Here is a 25,271-nt window from a genome sequence, read left to right as displayed (position 1 = left end):
GTGAGTGTGTTGATATGAATGAGTGAACTGGGTTAATGGTGCCGTGTCTCCTGCAGGGCTCTTCCTCATCACAGCTGGGATAGAGAGGCCGGAGATGGTGGAGGTGTTGGCCAGCAGCAAGGACGAGAGGAACACCTGGAGAGCATTCATACAGGACGCTATGCACTGCATGTGAGGACACACACACACACACACACACACACACACACACACACACACACACACACACACACACACACACACACACACACACACACACGTTTGTTGGATAATATTTGAACTTCTCTGTGTGTCGACAGGGAGAAAGACGAGGACGAGGGAGTCCCCAGTGAGACAGAGGAAGACAGGAAGCAGCAGGAGAACAGAGCAAAGGAGATCAGAGGTAACCCCCCCCCCCCCTTCCCCCAATGGTATTTGATCACATTCTGTTCTATTGCTTTAATATCATCCATTCATTCTTCTGTGTTTCCTTCCAGAGCTCCTGCGCAGGAAAGACGAGCAGATCATCTCTCTGCTGGAGGAAAAGGTGCACATCTTCAGAGACCTGGGTGACTGTAGCTCCGCCCCCGATGGACACACACCGGTCAGGGAGCGCATGTTATTCATGGCGACTCCTGATGATGTCACGAAGGGGGAGCCGATCATAAAGGACGCCCTGAGAGAAGGTGAGCAGGGTTCTGAAGGAGGTTGTCCCTGTGCCAGAGGCGAGACGTTAATGTTTCCATGTCTCTGCAGTCAGAAAGTAACTAGGTACATTTACTCAAGTACTGCACTTAAGCTCAAATGTCCAGTTTAGAATACTTTATACTTCTTCTACACTACATTTTGGAAGCTATATTGTACTTTACACTACATTTATTTACCAAGTTACTAGTTATTTTTTAGGTTCATATTTGTATACAAAATAAAAACCAACTAACAACTATGATGTATTTAAGATACCTTTACCAACGTCAACATTTCAATGAGTGCACCCCTAATTATAATCCTGTTCAAACCATATATATTATTTAGAAAATGGCCATTCTGCATTGCATATACTTTTAGTATGGTTCTTCAATGTTATGTTAAAAAAAAACATTGAAGGGCTTTTACATGTCACAGAATATTCATTTTTCTTTGTATTTTTTAATGCTCTGTTTTTTTATAAACTTGTTTTTCCCATAGATGGAATAAAAACACATGTTTTCCATTAAGTATAAATAATACAAAGAAACATCCGTTATCATATGCCTTCAATCCAAAACCAACTTGTTAAAAAAACAAGATTTAAGAGGGATAAAATAAATGAAAACACTAACATATTCTTGAGTGAAATTAATGAATAACTCATTTGATTTCAAGGCAGTGATAAACTAATAGGTAGAGTATTCCTACACTGTGGTATTAACTAAAAGCTCTTCCCCCTGTCTCAGTGGAGAGCCTGCACGCGGTGGTCAGCAGTGGGGTGGGGGGGGCAGGCTGCAGTGCTCCTGTCGGCCTGACAGGGGGCGCTGTGGGGCCGGTGTGTCTGCCCCGGAGAGCCGAGACCTTCGGGGGCTTCGACAGCCACCAGATGAACAGCAGCAAGAGTAAGACACACACACACACACACACACACACACACACACACACACACACACACACACACACACTCACACTCACACTCACACACACACTCACACTCACACACACACACACACACACACACTCACACTCACACTCACACACACACTCACACTCACACACACACTCACACTCACACTCACACTCACACTCACACACACACACACTTACAAACATATTGGGATGATAAAATGCAATTTGTGTTATGTTACATATGTGTGCCTTGAATTGAGCCTTGTATTCAATGATTTTATTTGATCATTACCTGTCATTCAGCTGATGCTTCCATCCAACGCGTCTTACACACACCTCAATACCGTAGACATGCCTGAGCCACAGCCACATGGCCTGCTGGGAGAAAAAATCTAAACACCTTTTCTCCTTCCTCTCCTCTTTTCTTTTCTTCCCCTCCTCAGATGGAGAGAGAGAAGAGGGGGATGAGTCTCTGGACCTCCGCAGGACTGAGTCAGACAGCGTGTTGAAGAAGGTGTGTGCGTGCGTGTGTGTTGTCTATATATGTGTCTCCACAATGAATGATTTATGGACAGCATTTTGTTCCCAGATCTCTTTTGAAAAATGAATGTCGGTGTCACTGAGGGTAGCTGATAAACAGAGCAGAAGAGATGGAAGGGTTCAGAGCCTCAGTGAAACATCCACTCACTCACTATGTCTTCACAAAAAATATGATTCATCTCTGCGTCTATTCATCATTTAATAAACACATTCCCACAGGTTTACACAGTCAGGAAATCGTTATAGTTGTGTTATTGTTGACATTGTTATTACCTGCAAGACACGGCATCACTTAACTACCGAGTCAAAGCGATTAGATCAAAACTAGTGCTGGAAAATAACTAAATACAAAGTACTTTTTGAGTTAAATGTACTTTACTTAGTATTTTTATCTTCCGCTACTTTAACTTCTACTCCACGATACATTCAGTTATCAAGTACATAAAGTGGAGAGGAAGGAAGGAAGGCCGGATGGAAGGAAGGAAGGAAGGAAGGAAGGCAGGTAATAGGATGGTAGGAAGGATGGAAGGATGGATAGAAGCAAGCAATAAAGGATATAAGGTTGTTAGGGAGGAAATAAGGAAGCTATGATGGAAAAAAGCAAGATGGGTAAAAAGGAAGGAAGGAAGGAAGGTACAGTAGGGAGGAAGGAAATAAAGAAGGAAGGATGGATAAAAGGAAGGAAGGAGGAAGACAGGTAGGTATATAGGAAGGAAGGAACTTGGAAAGAAGGATTGATGGAAGGAAGAAATAAAGGAAATAAGGGAGTTAGGAAGGGAAAAAGGAAGGAAGGATAGATGAAAGGAAGGATAGATGAAAGGAAGGATAGATGAAAGGAAGACAGGTAGGTAGGAAGGAAGGAAGGTAGGTAGGAAGGTAGGTGGGGTTTAAAGAAGGACGGAAATAAGATAGGAAGAAAGGAAGGAAGGATTGTTGGAAGGAAGGAAGGTAGGTAGGGAGTAAGGAGGGAAGGAAGTAAGGTTGAAAGGAGGTTAGGTATGGAGGGCCGAAGGAAGGAAATAAAGTAGGTTGGAAGGAAGGATGAAAGGTAGATAGGTTAGCAGGTAAGTTGGAAGGTTGGAAATAAGATAGCTATAAAGGAAGGATTGTTGGTAGGTATGTAGTTAGGTCATTTCTACAAACTGTTGTGGTATAAAGGGAATGTCAACATATCTAACAGAAGACTCCCCACTATAGCTTTAAACCAACACATGACCCTCTATAATGAATGGGAATGTAAATGTCCCCTCTGTGGGAGGAATAAAGGTATTCTGATTCTGAACACTTTATTCCAGTCAGCACATCATCAGTCATTTTCCACTCCGCTTCAGCCAAGCACATATCTGCTCCAATATCTCTGCTGCTCACAGTCTAGACACACTCTCTGCTAGCATTATATTACAGCATGACTGTGTGCTGTAACATGTGCTGTAATGTGTGTGTGTGTGTGTGTGTGTGTGTGTGTGTGTGTGTGTGTGTGTGTGTGTGTGTGTGTGTGTGTGTGTGTGTGTGTGTGTGTGTGTGTGTGTGTGTGTGTGTGTGTGTGTGTGTGTGTGTGTGTGTGTGTGTGTGTGTGTGTGTGTGTGTGTGTGTGTGTGTGTGTGTGTGTGTGTGGCCTCAGGGAGCTACTGCCAGCCTACAGATGATGCTGAAGAGAAACAATGAGGTAAGAATGCTGCCTGTTTCTAACACTCACTGCAGGGTTATCAGAAACACTCATTTACTGCTTCAACTTTTTAACTGTAAGTTATGAAGCAATTCGTAACGTAAATATGTTATAATATATCTCTGGTACGGTATTATTTGAAGGTACAGTAGCTAGGATTAGTAGTTCACAGTTTTTAAACACACCGTTCAAAGTTGGCCCCTCCTCCCTGTCTCTATGACACCAGAAGCCCCGCCTCCTGACCGTGGTTATGGTGCGTGCCGGCAAGTGTTGGAAAGTAACATTACATTAAGTACATTTACTGAAGCTTAAGTACCATTCTTGAGGTACTTGTACTTAACTTGAGTTTTTGAACACATTTGCTGGCAACATTGTTTTGAGAATTTGTACTTAAATATCTTTCCCCATTACATTTGTCTGTGACATAACATCATAATATCATGTGAAGATGTGTTTAATTTACATAGTACAGAATAACTGAAAGCTCTGTGTCCCTCCAGCAGGTGCAGCACAGCGTGACGCATCTCCACGACCTGCTGATCTCACTCCAGGTACCAGCGCCCTCAGTTCAAAGGTCATGCCCTCTACCCTTTCATCCTATCCATCCTAAACCCTCCTGTCCTCCCTCTAGGCTGTGGTGGTGCAGCAGGACTCCTTCATCGAGGACCAGCGGCAGACCCTGAACGAGCGGCTGGTGGCCAATTCCTCCAGACACTCGTCGTCTTCCTCCCTCTCCTCCTCTTCCTCCTCCCGGCCCTCCTCCCTCATCGAGCAGGAGAAACACAGGAGTCTGGAGAGGCAGCGCCAGGAGGCGGCCACCCTGCAGGTAACCTTTCACTACAATGTTCATAAGACTTTTCTTTTTAGAAAGAATTCATCTGGACTTTAGAAAAAACAACGGCAATTACAATAGGCGACGTAATTAATATGTTACGGAGGATGTAATTGATACGCGTCTGCCGTAGGAAAACTAAATGTCCGACTACTAGAGGCATATCCAGACACTTCGCGTCATCCATTCTTATCATGTTGTTTCATGCAGGCTTTAAAAACGTGGACAAAAGTGAAAAAATGACTTCATTACCAAGGTTTAAATACAATTTAAAAAAATAATTAGTATTATTATATATTATAATTTGTATGATGCATATAATGTACTGTATGTATAAAACTATTTTTATAAATAATAGTTTCTGCGATAAATACATTGCTTACACGTTGGCGACATTTACTATGCCGTCATTGGTGGAATGTAATGAAGTACATTTACTGAAGTACTTAATTAAAAACTTTTTTTTCATTATACTTGTACTCCACTACATTTAGGAAGCCAATATTGTCATTTTTGCTCCACTACATTTTTTTCCACGACAGCTTTAGTTATCTTTTACAGATACATGGTCAGATTATTAGTTAATACAAAATATAACTCAATTATTAAATAAACGTTGATATATTATTATAGGTTAAGATATCCAGCAGCATAAGCACTTTAGCAAGTTATTATTAAGTTATTGCCAGTTGTTCGATGCTCGATAAGCACCGTAACTTACTCGATCTGCATTTGTCGATCACTATCGGGTTGTTTCTTTGAACGTCCAGTTGGTGCTTCACCTTGAATGTTGCAATACGAGGAATTTAAATTGTGACACAGCATTATGTCCTTTCCTCTCATAAACGATGGTCTAGTGTATCCAATGATAGGGAGATAATAAAGGGAGCATTGAAGCATCTTCCTGATCATCTACAATACAATATCTCCACAGAAACAGCAGGCTGCACACCAGGAAGAGAAGAGGAAGAGAGAGAAGGCCTGGGACATGAAGGAGAGATGTCTGGCAGAGCGAGAGGAGAGGCTGCAGGCGGAGGAGGAGCAGAGCAGGAAGAGGCACCAGGAGCTGGCCGAGGAGGCGGAGACGCTGCAGAGGAAGAAAGAGGAGTACCAGGGAGAGCTGGAGAGGCTGAGGGAGGCACAGAGGAGGCTGGAGAGAGACAAGGACGCTCTGAGGAGAGACACGGAGCGACTGGAGGCCCTGCAGAGAGAAGAGGTCAGAGTACAGTGTGAAGCAGGAGAGCATGTGTCTGATATCAGCAAAACATGACTGTATTACTGAACAATTGTAAGTGTAGACCCTATGGGATGGACATGATTACATGGTGACGTAGTGGTGACATCATAAGCCTTAATGGATACATTGTAATTATGTGCATTTCTGAGATTCTTTAAAAAAAAAGTCAGACTATCAGACACAAACAAACTCGCCATATAGACCAACAGAATAATGATCACCAACTGATCTGATTAGTTTCTGCGCTATGATGGATTATCAGTGGCATTCATCTGAGTTAGGTCTCCTGACTGCTCGTGTTCCGACCTGTCAATATGCGTTCTATTGTTCTTACATGTGCTATATTAAAAGCCTAAGTGTGTCCATATGCGCAGTTTGGAAAAATGCACTATGAGTACACAGATGAGGGCATAACGGCTGTGTGCGATTTTAGACACTAACTGGGCAAAATGCCCACTCTGCACAGGGGTTCATAGCGTACAACATGAAGTGTCTGAATTGAGCCTGTGTTCACAGATATTAACTATCAAAGTTGTGGATTGCAATGTTGTCAATATTGATGGAAGTGATGGCCATAGCTACGAAAGCCGCCTTGGTTAGTCTTTCCATCAACGTCTTTGGTCCAAATAAACCCTAGTACGTGAAAATATGTCTGCTTACACAATTTCTCTCGTTCTGCCTGCTCAGCGGTGCATCTCACTTGTTCTTCCAACAAAGACCATTAAATTAGCTAAATAAAATGATCAAATCAAACAAAGAAAGCAACTGGTAATGAACTCAACAAGTCGCCGTTAGTCGGTATATACGTTCAACCTAAGTCGCAGCTACGAAAAATAAACCTCAAGTAGTAAAAAACTGTAGTTTCTTTTTAGTATCAACATTGCATCACAATCATTCACATTAGGGCCACCTCGGCCAACAGTATAATCACCATCACACCACCTGTACACCACCCGTACATCACGCGCACATCATGTGCAGGTTGGAGGTGTCTCTATGTCACTGTGGCACACCTCATGTAATCCTGATGTCCTGGAGATAGATCTAGGATGCTTCATGAATCAATGTAGAAGAACATCTACTAGAACTGGGTTAAAGATTGACCAGAGGTCTTGTAAATGACTTTATGTCTTGATGCACCATTACAGTCGGAGCAGCTTCAGAGTTACCAGCGGACCCCCTCCACCACCTCTGAAGACTCCATGAGGTCCCACAGCACCTGGTCTCTGGATCTAGATTCAAAAGAAGCAGCAGAACAGCTTAAAGGGGTAAAAATAAAGCCGTCATTAAAACGGTTTTATAGAAAGAAGACAAACCAGTGATGCAGTTTAGTAGGTTGCTATATGAGTGCTAGGAAAACTTAAATAACTTAACTTTTTCTTGATGTTCTTCAGGTTGAGCTCTCATCTTCGGTCCCCGCCAAAGAACCTTTCCTCCGCATCGGATCCAAGAGGATGGGCAAACACTTCAACCCCTTCTCCTCCTCCTCGTCCTCCTCCTCTAAGCCCCAGGGAGCAGAGAAGGAGTCCCAGCTGCCCCGGCTGCTGCAGCTGACCAAACCTAAAGAGAAGAAAGACAAGAGGAAGAAGAAAGGCAAAGAAGAGCAGACTCCCACGGGTACGATGATTTCCCGCTTATTACACGACTGCAGTGCTTACTTAATAAATCAATAATATGACACAGCATTGATTTCAACATGATTTTATTGATTAAAAGATTATTGTTTTGCTTTCTGTAAGAAAAAAGTTGTTATTTTCTATTGCAAAGCAACAGCTAGAACTGCGGTACCCATACTGTGTTCCCTTGAGTGTTTACTTCTGCTGTTCCCTTGAGTGTTTACTTCTGCTGTTCCCTTGAGTGTTTACTTCTGCTGTTCCCTTTAAGGTTTACTTCTGCTGTTCCCTTTAGGGTTTACTTCCTGTCTGTCTTCCTCTGCTGTTCCCTTTAGAGTTTACTTCCTGTCTATGTTCCTCTGCTGTTCCCTTTAGAGTTTACTCCCTGTCTGTCTTCTTCTGCTGTTCCCTTTAGGGTTTACTTCCTGTCTGTCTTCTTCTGCTGTTCCCTTTAGAGTTTACTTCCTGTCTATGTTCCTCTGCTGTTCCCTTTAGTGTTTACTCCCTGTCTGTCTTCTTCTGCTGTTCCCTTTAGGGTTTACTTCCTGTCTGTCTTCTTCTGCTGTTCCCTTTAGTGTTTACTAAAGCCAGAGCCGGCATTAAATTGACCGGACTTCTTTCTGCGGATTGATATGACTGCACATAGTCCCTTGATCACATTGCCTTAGCCTTAATGATCTGCTTTCCTTAGCAGCGGTCTGCTATCGTAAAAAAGCAGACCTCTGAATGTATGAATTGACCAATCAGAATCAAGTATTCAACCAAAGATTAAATAATAATAATAATAAATTATATTTCTATAGCGCTTTTCTTGAACCCAAAGACGCTTTACATTATGAGGGAGGGTAGACAAACAAGGACAGGCAAAAACAACAAAACAAAATCTTGCTTCACTTCAAATAAACAAGTCTGGTTGGCAACTTGGGCATGGGTAATAAATGTTTGTTTATTGAATAATTAACGAGAGAATTTCTGAAGTACTCAATAATATAAATTATTATTTGAGAAAAAACATAAATATATATAATGTATATAATCTGTTGGACAGCTTCCATTGGAAATTGGTTCCATTTTCTTCTTATCTATTTTCACTTCACGCCTTCATTAGGGTTTCTTTTACTTTATCATCACTGATGAGAATCAGGTTGACACCAATTGTATTTACAATTTAGTCTGCACTGTACATATGACGCTATGTTAGCCTAGCTTAGCATAAACATGGAAACAGGTCCGTTTTTTACAGGAGTTTGTGCTAGAAATGTTCTCAGCCAGATCATAACCTGTCATTATTTCTCTTTAGAAAGCAACGCTGCAGTGATGTCAGACCCTCAGAATGATGGAGACATCTTCTTCTGCTGAGAACCTGGACCACCATGCACCTTCCTGAGGAGCCACACTGCAGGCCTCGCAACAAACAGGACGCCTTATCCCTCTATTTGGATTTAAAATGTCCGCCTGTCAGACACAATGGACAGTCTGACTTACCTGCGTGTGTCCCAGGTAAATAGAAGTTTTGGCCTCCTCCAGGGGACACCAGAGGACATGATGGTGAGCCGATGACTGTCATTCACAAGTGCCAACAATTTCCCCGACAAGCTTCCAGCGGTTAGAGATGTGACGCAAAGCCATGGATCAATGTGAGGACACCAATAGGAAAATGTCATGTGATAGACCAAGTCACATGGTGCCTTAAGGCTTTCAAATGTAGCTTTAACATGAACCAACCATAGAGTGGTGCAGGGATGACGTGTTTTTGTAGGCAGAAACGGAAGTTAGCATCACAAGGGCTCCCTTGACAAATAGCTAACGGTAATTTTCCATTGGATTTTGGATTATTGCAGAAAATAAGCTCTGTGGCAAACACACTTAAATTTACATGTTTTTTTTAGCAGAATAATCTCTACATATTAATCTCACTTTACCACCACTTTTGAAGTGTAAATGCAATCACGAAAAGTCAAACAAGCTAACGTTAGGTTACCACCGCTAAGCTAAAGGCGGCTAACGTTCGACTTTATGACGTTAAGTAGCCACTTGTTAGCAAACATTGTGGTATTTAATGACATATTTCATGTCGTAGAACAAAACGTGAAAATATCTTAAACTGGTGTTAATCACAGACTTTATTTCAGACTTCTTAACACGTTAAAAAAAATGTTGACTTTGAGACAAAGTGCTAAGATGCTAATTTATTTCCGTGTTTTAGGACTTATTCCTGCACCGCTCTATGGCTGCCATTTCTTTCAAGTATTGCTAATGCTAACTCTGAATGTTTGTGGTGCTAGCGGCTCCTCTGCTTCAGTGAAGCTGGCTGAACTTTTAGTCTAAAGTGTGATTTGTGTGTCACCACATTTGCTTTAACTCCAGTTTTATCAGTCAAGCTGTCAGATATGAGGGAGTAACAGCCACCACACCACATGGTGCACCAGCCTCATTGCTCACTGTCCACACTGTGCAGAGGTCAGTGTGTCCACAGACAATCAACCAATGACAGGTCAGTCACAGAGGGACACACTCTGCTTATAGTGCCTTACGTCTGATATCTAGATATAGATATAGTCTGCGATGACTCATGCTCAAAGTGTACGTTCTCAGATAATCACCTCCAATATGTAGACATCACTCCTGTGGGATAGGTGGTGTATGAATTTAGCTCCGTGTGAGCCCTGCAGAAGAATCAGTGCTCAGCTTTAATCGTCTCAGTGTGACAATCACTTCAGCTCAACAGGATCAGGAATACAAAGATTTTAACATGCACTTTATATACATGAGTATTTTCTTCTGTCATTTCCTAATTATTGAATCAGAATTGTTTAAGTAATCTGGTACTTATTACAGGGAAAATGGGAAGCTCCTTGAAAGTCTGACATCACAGTGTGTCAATGTGTGTGTGTGTGAACGGGTGAATGTTGGCTTGTGTTGTTAAGCGCTTTTCAAATTAAACATTTTATTGTCTCTACGTCAAAGCCCTCAAAGTCCTTAAAGATTATTTTTTTTAATTTTCCGCTCTAAATGAGTATCTCTCAGGACTTCAGGGGCTCCGTACTGTATGTATGCTTGCTTCTACATTTCACGTATTTTTGCATGTCCATTTAATTGAAGTTAATTATTAAGAAGTGTACCATTTGGACATTGGTTTCCCTATGATTAGTATGACACTGTTATTTGTAGTAAAAACCCTACTAAAAGACTATTTGGAGAAGACAGAATTATAAGCATTACCCATAAAAACAGCATTACAAATGTCTTCCTATTGAATATATGGACTTCTATAGGACATATATTGAGATCATATGAAGATATCATGTTATCGTTTTTTAAACTTCTGCATTCAGAATGAATTATTCCAGACACATTTGAATGAAAAAAACAGCTAGATGAGTTTGTAGTTTTGTATTCTTTACACATTTGAAGGGTGTTTGTCATTGAATATTAGTTTCACTTGACGTTTTGTTCTTACTTTGGAGACATCAGTTGATAAAACAAAATCCATTGAGTAGCTCCTTGGTGAACTTTTGACCAAATGGCGCAGTCATCTTTGCAAGGGTTCCTTTAAAAGAAAGTCAATGGGATTTTTCCATTGGAATACTGCAGGAAATGAGATCTGTGGCAAACACGTTTACAATACTTTAATGCTTTTTCAGCATGATAATCTCCACATAGTAACACCACTTGATGATTATTGAAGCGTAAATGCAATCGCCAGAAATAAAAAGCTCAAGGTAGGCTATAAAATAACTCTGTCACAGTCACATGACTTCACGCCACTTTCGCTAAGCTAAAGGTGGCTAATTTTCGGCGGGAATACTTTCAGTTGTATTATTTAGACACTTAATACCAACAGACGTTTTTATGAAACGTAAAAAGCTTCCGACATTTTGATATTAGAAATAACAAAAATATTTCACAGCCCTTCTTCTGTAAAAGTGTTCAAATAATAGACAATCACCGGGTTTACCTTGACGTCATGTAAGAACAATATTCAAACTCACTGTCACACCACTCAATACCACTCTTTAAAGACAGACAGTTACTACCTGCTGGAAATCATACAGTAGACTGTCACGTAGTCACTGGAGACTTTAAACCACTTATAAGCACAGACAGGCCTTAATTATCTGCATTCAAGTCTCCTTTGAACTCCACATTTTAGACGTGTTCCAATATATGGGTGTTTTACATTTGACTGGAAAGACAATTCATACATGTATTGGATTATAAGTGAAATGAGGATAATAACAAATATTTTTTAAAGTTTCTTTTGCAAGAGCAGATACTTTAAACCTCCATATAATCCCTCTGCTTTGAACTTTTAAAACCAAGTATAGCTCTCTTAATTCCTACCCAGAATCCTTCCTCTTAATCCAAACAGTGTGTACAGCCCTGCAGGTGCTGATAACACACCGACACACACTCCTCCACAATAATATCTCGTAGCTTTACACCAAATTGATTTTCTCCTCCTATTCTCTGCAGAGAAGCATTTCATAGGAAGCAGCAGACTGGAGAATAATATTTCATCCTGCTGCTGAGAGGAGCACAATTCTCCTGAAACTGAGAGGCAGGAGCCCGTCTCACTTTCTTTCACTCTCTACTCACTGCAGTCCTCCTCTTCCTCTTCCTCCTCCTCCTCCTCCTCTTCGCTTCCTCTCCTGTAATTTCCTTTCTCCCCTATTCTCCTTCTTCTCTCCATTCTCCCCCTCCTTCTCTCCCTTCTCCTCCTCTCCTCTAATCCCCCCTCTCTCAGCAGTTGGTCTGCTTCTTTAGAAGCAAACACACAGTCATGTTTCTTAAGAGACTTGTTCAAACTCATGAAGAAAATCCTGCATTTCCCTAAAGATTTACATCAAAACCAGTCTCTTCAACAGCAATTTAATTATACAGAATCACACAGCTTCAATAGGACCTCATTGAGACATGGTGTGTACTTGTGCACGAGCGTACAGATCTGCTTCAAAAGATAAAACGCAAACATATATTTGATATGCATTAACCAGTCAGATCAAAATGATTGTCTGCCTAAAAAGAAAAACTAAAAGAAAGCGACAGACATTGAACTAAAACATAGCTTTCAAGCTAAAGCTAATGCTTTTTTGTCGTGTCATGCCATGCCTTGGCCTGCTGAACTAGCTTTCAAGCAGACTCCACTGGAGAAAACTTGATATCAGTTTGAAGCATAGAGAGCTCAGTAGCTAGCTATGGCTTTAAAATGTACCAGTTTATATTCTAAATCATGAAGACGTGTTTTCTTAAACGCTGCTGTCTGTCGTTAGCTTTTAAGCTAGCAGCAGCATTTTGTGGGGTCTAGGCTAAAGGAGCATTTCTGGTGGTTCTTTTTCCTAATTTCAGTGATACAAATATGAACAACCGTTACATTTTATATGCAAAAATGGCAGATTTAGCCTTTGAGCAGTAGTTGACATATTGTGGGTGAAGAATTCCCCCAATTTAAAGAGAAATGTCGAAGACGTTTTTTTAAACCCTGTTTAATTTATTTCATTTCTCATGCTTAATGTGTTAGACCAGGAGGTGCCACAAGTCATTCTATGACTATTGAATGATTATGTTCTCCTACAGAAACATGGTGTTTGTCACATTTGTAGTATTAGTGATTTTTGTTAATTAAACAACCTCAGATGTCAGAAGCTTTAGAAAGACTAACAAGCACATAATCCCCATCTATTCCCCTTCTTAAAAAGTAAACACAGTGTTCATTCATTTACTAAAACTTCTATCTTTTTCATTTTGGTGATGCTCTCTTAGCATAGATCACAGCACCATGTGGTAGCAGCTAGAATCCTGCTGTGAGGAGGAGATTAGTTTAAACACCAATAAACACTTATCATCCGGCGAAATGACGTCCTTCAGGGTTTCATCATCTGTCATTTTAATGAGTGGAAATGAGTTCAGTTGTGGGATGTGGGGCTGTTGTTTCCCCTGTACAGTTATACAGCTCAATAAACAATCTGTAGCCTTCGATGCCTGAAACAAAATAAGCTAAATCACGGGAAAAAAACGTTTGATCAGAGAGCTTATGAGGCTGGGACGCCTGGTTCTCTCCTCCGCAGTGTCATCATTCAGCGTGCACTAGAAAAAACATGTATATGGAATTTTACAAACTCACATTACAGTTTTTGCACTGTGATCTTTTTGACATGTATTTGTACTAAAAACAAAAGGTACAAAGTGTATTTTTTTTTCAATTTATGCACAAATATAAAAAAGGGCAAAGCAACACATTTTGTAAATATGTTTTATGTACAAATTTGAACTTCCAAAGTACTGATAACTGTGGATTTTGTTTAGTTGAATGATGTTTTTTTTAATTAATAATAAAGCTTTATTTATCTGTCCTCCCTGTACAGTATTTTTTCTCAATAAATAACTATGCTGTTTGTCATGTGACATATTTTGTGTGGTTATTTTGACGGAGAGGGGGGGAGAGGGTCATGGTAAGGAGACTAACAAAACGCAAGAAGAATGAACTATAAATAACTTGAAGGGTTAGTTAGAAAATATCTTGAAAAATGGTCCAAATCAGCCTGGAGCTGAAAAGGGTATATTGGGTGGACGTTGCACCATTGATGGACACAAACGTTCCTGTTTGATCATCCCTATTCCAAAAACTAGGAATCTTCAGACAAAATTATACATTTAAAATGTAAATGTTTACAATATGTCCAGGAACCAGTCTTTTGTTCTAAGAGACAGAATATGACCATTACCCAAGCTGCTATGTTGAATAAAACAGTTGTTCCAATGCTCAAATGATGGTTTAAATGTTTCTATTTGCCTCACAACAAATTGGCTTCCGTACAGTTTAATGAAAACCTGTACTGTATCTGCAGTCTTTTGGAGATAATACTCAAATGACATAGGAATCTGAATTGTTTCTGGGCCAGATCCCAGAAACAATTCAGAACTGAAAGATTAAAGTGCCTGAGCAGAAGATATTTTCAGAAATCTGTATTTGCCAAAAAGTTATAATGTTTCATGTATTCAAAGTTAACCATATGACAATTTTCACATTGGTCCTTGAGATGCAGGATTCCCCCTTTAGCCCATTGGTACCAGCAGAATGTTACACTATTTATTCAACTATACCGACTATTCAGACAACTCAAGAGGGATTACTTTTGACAAGATTGTGTGTCATTTTCCAATTTTCATTTTATAATTCAAACACTGGGTTAAGAATGACCTCACTAACTAACTAACTAACCAATAATATAAAACACAATTCAAGGTGTACATCTAATGGAAAAAAGGCAAGAATGTTCCCAAAAGGTTGCCAACAAAAATGTACGGGGAAAAGGTATATCTGGCCTACACAATTTTAAAGTTGCCTCTAAATAATTGAGCAAAACACGTGGAACTGAACACTGCCTGAACCACCTGCATGTTGCAGCCATAGACTGTATATAAAGGGGTTGCAGCCTACACTGATTCTCATACACCAGGGGGGGCAAAGTGGATTCATGCTTGAGAGAGAGAAAAGAGAAATGGAAAAACAGTTGTTGCCTCTGTTCAAAGAAAATATCACACCTTACAGTAGATACATACTGTGGACAGGGTTTTTGCTTCCCACATCTTGGATTGTTCTTCATCACCTGATGATTTCTTGGTTTTCTTTGAAATATGTACCCTGTCAAGCCCCAACGTGCTATTGTTTTGCTGCCGCCATTAATATCAGCTCTCCACTTTACCTGATTGGTTAATACAACTGTCGAAATACCGCCTACTTTTAAATTGTCGCGTTTGCACTGCAGGGATTGGGCCAAGCAAATGTCACTCGCGTTTGTCAAATCCCATAAAATCCCGCCTAGTCTTACTTTATTGGCTGAGAGACCAACCACAAGGGCTCGACACTGGTAATTGGTTGGGGAGACGTCAGTCACGATTACATCCAAAGCCATTGGTTGCTGGTGCCAGAGCAGGTTTTTTTCTTTCCCAAAACCAGTCAGACAGGCAGGGACACCAGACATACTTCAGCTATTGCCACATAAATATCATGTTTTTATCAACGAAACCGATGCTGTTCGTTCCAAGGATTTAACTTTACACTTTCAAGTATTATAACTGTAAGTAAAACAACCTGTTTTGTTTGTATTTCCTGTGCGTACAGTCAGATGCAGACACAAAGTGGAATGGCAGTGAAGGCATCTCAACTATATTGTTTGTCAGAAAAATTACCGTAGCTTACTTTGTGTTTTATCAATTGACGTAAATGCCCAGAGACCCAATGTAATCTGCTGTGGTGAATTTGAGACTAAAGTATTTGTTTTGCGGCTACTTTTTTACAGGTAGCGTTAGTTGAGTTGAAGTGCTTCGGTATGGCCATTGAAGTTGGTGCACAGCAAAGCTAGCGCAACGTCGCTTACTGTGTGTAATGTTAGTTTACGTTACTGCTGAACTTGTTTCCATTAGAAGACATGGACATATTTCCCTGAAGGCATACCATATATCTTTATTTACAGACAGTTAACAGTTACCGTACACATTGAGCGTCACCTCCTAACCAGAACCAGGCGCTGGTCGAGTGAGCAAGTTACTCAGTTATTAGCTTGGAGGCTAACCACTCCTAGCTAATCTTGCTGAAGGTTGTTTACAACGTGGACCAACTAGTCCAATTCAACCCTGTTAATTGAATATCGTAGATTCCTTACTGTAAGCATTGTTACCTGTGGATTTTCATTCTTGTCCATTTCGCTGCCAGTCATAGAAGGCATTCCTTTGTTTTGTTTCTCAGACTCGTATTCAAAATACTTTATTGTCCATTAAATGTATAATTTATTAATAATCCATATAATGGAAATGTGTATTTGGCACTGGCAAATAAGATAAAAGTAACACTCACTATATACAGTACAAAATACAACTCATACACACACAAATAGGGAAATTGCGTCTTAAATAAATAATAAGGCTTAATAAAAGTGCAGTGGTTAGTTCTTCCACTGGCTTGGGTCCATTAAACTATAATTTGTATTACAAATAAATAATGTAGTATTCATTAAAATCAGGTGATGATGTTGGTGGCAGAATTCCCTAAGAAGGATCCTTGATGCTTGAAAAGGGAGCTTAAGTTTGAGGCAAGGCGTGTGTGTGTGTGAGGGGAGCCTTATTTAAACTGGCTGTTATTGAGGATGGCCACAGCCGATGGAATAAAGAATTTCTTATAGTTCTTTTCAGAAATGAATGAGGACCTTCAGTCTTTGGCCTGATGTCAGCAGCTGGAATGCTGGGAATGACCTGTTTCTTTTATTGTTGTTGTCTTTCAGTAGCATTTCTTTGTTTTTGTCTTTAATTATGCAGCCATCCTGGTTCACTGCAACATTGAATAATGCATTGCAGACAGATGATTTACAGAGCTTTACATTGCAGCACACTTTAAAAAAGTCAGACACAAACACACAATGTGTTTGACAACATTAGTTTGAATAATTGGCTCAGTCATTATTACACAGGTGAATGTATTGATCATATATTTGTTTAGACCACATGTGTCTTGGTGCTTTTACCTGTAGGAAAATACTGTCCGGAATTTAGTGTGTGACACTGTATGTTCCTGTGTTTGTGATATAGAAAAAAAAACGGAATTCCGTTTGCTGTACTTGATAACTTCTCTCTTATTGTAGTATAAGTCCATACCGTCTGATAGTGTATTTTTTATGAAGCAGCAAGTGCTGAGGTTTATTGAATTATTGATCTGATAAAAATATCATATGTCATAACCGCTGAAGCCATAACTCTATAACATTAATGTCATGAGCTAGAGAGCCGTATCTGATTCTTTCCTCTGATCTAATCAAGTATAATTCTTCTTCTTCTCTGCTTCCCTTCTTTCCGCTGTGCTAAATGTCAAGGGGTTAGAGAGATTAGATGATGCACAAAAACTACTAACAGAGATGATATGAGGCATGCAGGAAAATTAATGGAAAGGAAACTTTGTCTTCCATACAATAGACAGAGAGGACTACTCCAGCTGAATTGGATGTACACACATAAACACTCTTCTTGTCAATCTTGCATCAACTAAATGTTTTGTATTGTATTATTTTAATTGTTAAGTTGTTTTTCAAGGCAGTAGCAGTGAAGACATTTCTGAATGTTCTGAATTCAACTTATTTTTACTTTTTTTTCCTCATATCTAAATAACTGATAAGTAGGGATGCTCCGATCGATCGGCCGCCGATCGATATCGGCCGATATTCACTCTCTGCAGATCGATCGGTGCTCTCTATAGATGCCGATCGGGAGAGCCGATCACATGACGTAAAATACATGACACTTTACTCTGTGCGCGGCAAAACAAGCTCGCCAAAATGGCTTCACCAGTCTAACAGTATTTTAAGGTGTCCGAAAATGACAGTAAAATAGTGGTATGCAACGTGTGTGTGAAGCAGAAATCCTGCAGCTCCACCCGCTGTGACGGACCGGTGAGCGGAGCAGAACACACATTAAGAGTTAGACCTAACACACTTAGCTATTTTATCTACCTCTGGAACAAGCTAAACTAGTTATAAATATGTTTATTCTTCACTGTCGGGTCACTCATTACTGGATCAGTGAGCTGCATGAAATACTGACGGGCTGTCAGGGGAGAGAGAGAGGGGGAGAGAGGAAAAGAGAGCGCTTCCGCTCATTTCTCCCGTGTTATTATCCCAAGTGAATGTAAACTTGAATAATGTACTTCATTTGAATGTAATAATTATGTTGGTTGTTGTTTGTGGAAGCGCCAGTGAATGAGCCACATTAACTGAGTTTTAAACATCACTTTAAATGGAAGATCCCCATAGCCCCCACCCACTCGATCGGATCGGCGATCGGTATCGGCCGATACTGATTCCGGCGATCGGCCCCAAAATTGGTGATCGGAGCATCCCTACTGATGAGTGTGTCAAAGTATCAAGTCAACCATACAATATTGTCACAATATTGATATCAAGGTATCTGGTCAAAATATGGTGATGTATGATTTTCCCAGATACATGAAAAGTAGACTTAGGATCAGTTTGTGTGTGTCAATGTCAGTGTTTCAGTGACGTATATTTTGTTGGCGGATTCGGAAGTTAGCATTGCAAGGGCTCACTCTGCAATAAATACATTTGATTTTGGAATATTGCAGAAAATAAGCTCTGTGGCAAACAAACGTTTATGATACTTACACGTTTTGTTCAGCAGGATAACCTCCACATATGAACATTACTTAAATACTTTGAAGTCTAAATGCAATCACCAAAACATAAAAAGCTAACGTTCGGCTGTAAAAAAAAACAGCATCACGGTAGCTAATCTCTGGGTTTAAGGACTCATTCCAGAACCACTCTGTGAATGGTGTGCCTGTTGATAGTTATATTAGATTCTCTTCCAACTCCATGAAAGGCACCCTGATATACTTGAGAATCGTATGGGAAAGATACATGGCAAAGACATGCAGGAAGACCATTCTGAAGTAAGGATTTGTTGAAACTCATTTTATTTTAAACATTCAAAATTATTTAATGATTACAGTTAAGGGGAACATTTAATTACGTTCTCTAACATTGGAGCAGGACATTAAAATATTTCCCTTTTTTCATAAGTGAACAAATTCACCAAAATAGCAGCAACAGCTGTTCAAAAATCTGGTTATGTTGGAAGTAAAGAATCCCAAACATTTGCCAATAAGGACACGCATGTAGAGAATCAGGTGGATGTGGTCAAAGGAAGTGTTGGTTGGGTTCCTGACCCAGCATGTCCGTGGCGCAGTCTTTTGGAGCAACCTTCCAAATCTACTTCACTTTGAGTTGATATATAAGCACACATAAGCGCTAGTGCCAACTGATGAATCATGTTAATATTATCATCAACACAAACATCAGAGAAAGGTCAGCGCTCATTTCTCTCTTCATCAGTCTCACACTGATGTTGCTAGTAGGTACACGTCCTGTGTTTCTGACACATTCAAATCCAAGAGGAACAAAATAAACAATTTTCTCACCTTCTGTGCGTCTATCAGACGAGTTGCTCTGTTCATAGTCAATCATCACAGGAGAGACTAAATCCCTTACTTTCTGACTCAATCCATTTTCTTTTTATATCACATTTAATTTGTTTTATGTTTTGTACACAACATTTTCAGATTTGTGATTTTTATTTAGTTAGTGGAATGCTGTGCAACTAGCACTATTTCAGGACATTGAGGCTATACATTTAGTTGTTTATACCTTTTAAAAAAAATTCTTTTAAATATTAAGCTTCTTCACTATTTTTCCTACTCTTCCAGTTTAACATTTCACTTTCAAGTTTTCAAAAAAGTCATTGCAATGCATTTGAGCTGTAACAATTTTGGTTCAAATCATTTCACTTTTCTGCATTTCTCCGCTAAGTTCAGCAACACACTGACTTGGTCTCTGTAGCTGAAAGCATCTACAGAGACCATTCAACTAATAACATATTCTGCATTTTCAGCCAAAAATGTACACAGTTTACAGCATTCGCACGCATTTTCAGCAGGAAATGCATTTTCTAGTTTTCAGTTAGTTTTTGTCTATTGATAAGCAGGCAGTCATATCACGAGCTAGAGCTAGCTAGATCTGATGGATATGGACACAAACGCCAGGGAAGTATAGTCGATCGTGAGAGAGAGAGATCAGTGATCAGGATCAGGTTCTGCTGACGGTGAACAAACACCTGAAGTTAGACCTATGACACTTAGCTATTTTATCTAACTCTGACACTGGGTAAACTAACTATTAACAATTACATTTGGATGTTTTGTGTTGGATCAATCCTTACGGGATCCTCTGAGCTGCATAAGACGATACGGACGGGTTGTCAGGAGGGGGGGAGAGCGCTCCGTTTATTATTCCCATATTATTATCCAAATTAAATTCAACTTTGGAATAATGTACTTTATTTACGATTTAGTAGTTTGTTTAAATGTAATAATTGAATTCAATTGTTGATTTTGATTCTTTGACGGGTTTCAAAACAGATCACATGCTGTTTTTACAAAAAGAAAAATGTGCTCCTTACTTTTTTCTTTTTTTTTTTTACATCTGGCCTTTTTCGATTGAGTCCTTAGTTGGAACCGAGATTCTTTTGGTGACCCACACAAATGTCCACCTTTGGTCCAGGGACTCGCTACTTTTATGATCAACACCACTACACACACACACACACGCACGGGCATGCTCATGCTCACAAGCACACACTGCCATGGGCAACACAGCCAGTGTTGCAGCTATGCCAATTTTTGGCAAACAAGTTAAAGCTTATTGACTACCGGGTTCCTTACAGAGGTCTATTCAGCAGCTCTGTTGATATTCCACTGACGAGGTGTGTGTGTGTGTGTGTGTGTGTGTGCATGTTTGGGGTGTTGATAAAAGATGGATATAACATTAACTTTAGTTAACATATAAATGTGTGTTTAACTTTCCCTGGAGCTACAATATTTATATGTATGTCTTCTGTTCTGTATTTGCTTATTTCAACACTTTAGTGTTCGATATGAAAATGTTCACCCTTCACTGTGCACTGAAACTGTTTTGTTAGAATGTATCACTGCCTTCCCCCTCACACCCCTCACTACTTTAATATGGGTTGATGAATGCAGTGCAGTGCATATTCCCTTAACTGGTCTGTGTTCATTAGTCCTGTGTAGCCGTCCTGGGATGCAGAGCCCCCCCCACCTCCTGACTGTCAGTGCCTGTGCCTGGGTCAGCAGCTTCTGTCACCGTAAGTTAGCCTGCAAGTGGAATGAAGCCTGACACCCTTTTTAATATTCCTTTTGTTTGGTCATCTCTGCCTGCCCCCCCCCCCCCCCAGCCATGATTCATCCCAACTGGTCCAGTAAAGTGTCTCATATACTCTCCCTCTTCCTTGCATTGTGCTCATAATGGTTAGTAATGATTTTTGTAATGAAAGCTATAAGTGATTGGCCACTTAGCATGGCAGAATTTCAGCTGCCTAATCACTTAAATTAGCTAAAAGATATAATACCCTGTAAACATTGTGCTGTTGTGTTCATTCATCAATTGGTAAATGGCAAAAAACAAACAATTGATCATCATCCTATAGTTCAAGTCAACATTGGGCTGGTTTCAGCTTCTCACGTGTGACCATTTTCTCCTTGTGTGTTCTTTTAATAAGCTTGTAATAAAGTGGTGCAGGAAGTTAGCATTGCTAGGGCTCCCCCAAAAAGGCCAATGGGATTTCTTTCATTGGAATTTGAATTATTGCAGAAAATAACATTTATGGCAAACACACGTTTATGATACCTCCATGTTTTGTTGTGCAGGGTAATCTCCAAATAGTACCACTCATGTTATGATAGTTGAAAGTCAATTGCTATAAAATAATAGCCAAAAGTAAAAAGCTAACATAATTCTATAAACATTATACAACACATTACTTCATGTCACCACCTCTAAGCTTAAGGCTGAAGACATTTATTGGTCTCATTTAGTCACTTGTTAGCAACCGCTGTTCTCAAGACACTTAAACTAGATACTATTTTTATGAAAAAACAAATGTAAAAAACTGACTTTGAGAAGAGGGAAGTGCTAAAATGCTAATTAGTTTCTGGGTTAAGGACTCATTCCTGCACCACTCCACATTTTGTTTTTGTGGGGTTGGTTGGGAAAATTAGGTTACTTGACGGCCTATGGGAAACCGGTAATGGTATATACCTTCTGTAAAGAAAACACACTATAGTCCCTCTGCAATTGAATACTGTTCCTGCTCAGATTACACTATATTTGACATGTCTCTGGTTTATGAAGTGTCTGAGTTTTGAGTAAATCTTTTAGATAAAAGAAACACCACTCTTTCCACCTATTTGGAGTTCTAAGCATGAATCAGTTCCCTGGAAAAATAAGCCTACTGCTACACTAAATCTAGTTGTGTTGAATCACTGCCTAACCTTTGGCCAGTTCTCAAGAGGATGACCTTTGAACGGAAATGCTGCTGTCTGGAATTATTGACATTTAGATCTTAGTATGAGACTGTGCAACAGAAGATCCAGATGAATGGACTGAGAACAGCACAGCCTTCTATGCTGTTTAATTTACAGCATGACTTTTTGCATCAAAAATGTAAATCTGTATTTTATTATTAATGTGTGAGCACTCTGCCTATGCAAATGGTGATCATAACCAGCAGTATGGCTATGAGGGTTGTTTGTTCAAAATGATAAGTGTTTGAGGGCTCCACCCAAAATGTAAACATTAGGTCAACTAAGGTTGGACGGATATGGACAATATGATAACCATGATACTTTGACTTATATGAGGTTATGGATATTTATTGTGGCTGTTCATTGATTTTTAGCAACAAAATATTTGACTTTTTTTTAAAGACGGAGCATTTCTTTCTCCTGCTTTAAAACACAACTGTTGTTCTAATAAGGGCTAAACAATATTGAAAGAAACAATTTTTTCTACAATATGAGAAAATATTAAGACTATGTTTTTAAAGTGTGTTTGATTTGAATGTGCCAATCTGGTGCAATTTGAGAGCAAAATTAAGAGGCTAGATTAAGTTGATGGGAAATGTTATATGCCAAAAGGTAATCTTATACATTATCGGTTGTATGAATATCGTGTAAACAGAACAATGAATCCCATGTGCTTCAACATACTGCTGCTAACAGCTGATGTTGACTTGCTGTACCTGCTGGTTTTACCACCGATGAGTGTTGTTTACAATGTAGTACTGAATGCATACAACACTGAATTTATTAGTTTTTATTTCCTTTCAGATTTGAACTAGGGCAGTCAGTCGATAAATATTCTCCTGAATATAACAACCTGGAACCTCTCTCTCTCTCTCTCTCTCTCTCTCTCTCTCTCTCAAAACCCTGTCTACTTCTCTGCACTGAGCCAGTTGCTCAAACAGACAAGCCTGTTTACAGTTGTCAGTGAAATGCCGCTCCTCTGTCTTCATCTTCAGTCAAAGCGGGGCTGTCAGCATCAGCTGTGTGCTTGGCTTGCTGTTTAAAACACCTTTTTTTTGTATCCATATCTCTCGCTAGAATCTCCCACCATCCAACTAACAACAACGTCAAGCCTTTGGGCTCTGAAACTACGGGGCGGGCCGAGGACAAATACACATGCGTTAATCGCACGTTAAAATAATTAGTGGCGTTAAAAAATGTTTGCGTTAACTTGACAGCCCTAATTTTAACAGATTCATACTTACGATACCTTCGGTACTGTTTTGAAATGAGTATGTAGTCATATGTGTGTCACATTCGAAATGTTGTCTTTGATTTGATAAGTTACTAAAAAATATATTTTTCCGTGACGTCCTTATGAAGGCCCCTGACACCAAACCTCACATCGCATCGTCAGCAAAAACTACACCCAACAGGATTTAAATATTTTGAGGTCTGATCTGGAAGGGCCACTGTGAAAATTGCCATGTCGGTTTACCCCTGCCCAGAAATCAGTAACTTTGGAGCGTCATTTAGCTTTATTTCTGAGTAGCTACATGAACATGCCATGTGATGTGTTACTTAAGGACACTTTAACGGTACGGCAGCGTCGCGTACTTCAACAGAGACGCTTCCCATTCACTTTGAATGGGGTGACATCACGCTTTGCCAAACTGCATTGTGGTTCTGTCGCGTCGCTTTGCCTCCGTTGCTCGCTTCGAAAGTTGAGAAAAGTTCAACTTTTCAAGCATCGACGGAAGCGCCAGCCAATCAAATCATATGCTTGTGTGTCCGGGGCGGGAGATTAATGTGTTTGGTTGTTGGTCGCACGCCAGACACGCCCACCGGCAAGCTTCAACGCGACACTGCCGTGTGGACGTACCGTAAGGACACATAAAGCTGGAGAAATCATCTGTGGGTGTTTGCACCTGCTATATCTGAATACTTTATATGGATTTCAATGACTACTTTTTTTACGATGTTGTATTTTATTGTTGCCTCTGTGTTTAGTGTCCTGTCTGTCTGTAACTTTGTGTGGTAGTGTTACCACTGACAGGTCTCTCTTGCAAATGAGACCTTGTGTCTCAATGAGATTTTTACACCTGTATAAATAAAGGCAAAATAAAAAAGGGGGCCCTCTATCAGGGGTGCTGGAAAAATCAATTCATGTAAGAATCAAAATTCTAAATCGTTTTAAACATTTATTTTTACAAAAGAACTTATGTTATATGATATTGCTACAAATGGACAGTAAATGTTTCCCACAGAATTCAATTCTACATGTGGCGGTCTCAGACCTGAGTCCTTTGGGCTGCCCACCTGCTTTCATATTATTTATGAGAGAAAGCATTGGGGGGCTGAACAAATCAATGTGCTGCATGCAGCTCTATAATGTAATTGGATAGTGATTTTTTTTATGGAGGACATTAGACTTTTTATAGTTTCTTATGTTCAACAAAAAGCAGTATAACAATGGCTTACACTATGTATTAAGATTAAGTGCTGGGACCTTATATGTGCGTCACGTGTCAGTTAGTCGTTTACATAGCTTCTCCTCACGGAATGCTTCTTTTATTTTATTTTATTCTATAAACTACTGACAACGTTTCTCTGTGTTGGAATTCAACAGACACTGGAATGGCTGCCATACATGTAGAGATTGAGATTTAAAAAAAACTGATGAGTGGTCTCATAATTTTTGTATGGTAGAATAGATAACGGGAACATTTTGAATAAACTTAACTTGCTATTCTTAAAATCACTTAGGTTGGAGAAATACAAAAAACCTTTTAGTAAAAAGTCACGATAATCCAGACTTGTGTTTCTGTTGGTGGCTGTATCCCAGACTCTTATTGGGAACATATGTGCCAAAGTCTGGCAAATGT

At 39.8% G+C, this 25,271-nt stretch overlaps 2 protein-coding genes across 7 annotated transcripts in view; both read left to right on the top strand.

Annotated features, from left to right (window-relative positions):
- akap13 (A-kinase anchoring protein 13) overlaps nucleotides 1-13,873 on the top strand; it is a 102,854-nt gene extending 88,981 nt beyond the window's left edge. For all 6 annotated transcript variants that reach the window (XM_034141740.1, XM_034141739.1, XM_034141737.1 and 3 more), the window contains exons 36-47: nucleotides 57-171; nucleotides 300-382; nucleotides 477-665; nucleotides 1,416-1,571; nucleotides 2,022-2,092; nucleotides 3,740-3,784; nucleotides 4,285-4,335; nucleotides 4,416-4,610; nucleotides 5,551-5,832; nucleotides 7,002-7,121; nucleotides 7,248-7,470; nucleotides 8,767-13,873. In XM_034141740.1, coding sequence (XP_033997631.1) covers nucleotides 57-171; nucleotides 300-382; nucleotides 477-665; nucleotides 1,416-1,571; nucleotides 2,022-2,092; nucleotides 3,740-3,784; nucleotides 4,285-4,335; nucleotides 4,416-4,610; nucleotides 5,551-5,832; nucleotides 7,002-7,121; nucleotides 7,248-7,470; nucleotides 8,767-8,825 — 1,589 coding nt within the window. In that variant the 3' untranslated portion in view covers nucleotides 8,826-13,873. The remainder of the gene's footprint in view (nucleotides 1-56; nucleotides 172-299; nucleotides 383-476; nucleotides 666-1,415; nucleotides 1,572-2,021; nucleotides 2,093-3,739; nucleotides 3,785-4,284; nucleotides 4,336-4,415; nucleotides 4,611-5,550; nucleotides 5,833-7,001; nucleotides 7,122-7,247; nucleotides 7,471-8,766) is intronic.
- A 1,454-nt stretch (nucleotides 13,874-15,327) lies between these two features.
- Nucleotides 15,328-25,271, top strand: part of LOC117491655 (kelch-like protein 25) — a 36,060-nt gene continuing 26,116 nt past the window's right edge. Inside the window, exon 1 of the mRNA XM_034141734.1 lies at nucleotides 15,328-15,547. The gene's annotated coding sequence lies outside the window, so the exon portion shown is untranslated. The remainder of the gene's footprint in view (nucleotides 15,548-25,271) is intronic.

This window comes from Trematomus bernacchii, unplaced genomic scaffold (assembly GCF_902827165.1).
Source record: "Trematomus bernacchii unplaced genomic scaffold, fTreBer1.1, whole genome shotgun sequence".
NCBI classification, from domain to species: Eukaryota; Metazoa; Chordata; class Actinopteri; order Perciformes; family Nototheniidae; genus Trematomus; species Trematomus bernacchii.
The sequence above is the reverse complement of the archived record's forward strand: the minus strand, read 5'-3'. Positions and strand labels throughout refer to the sequence as shown.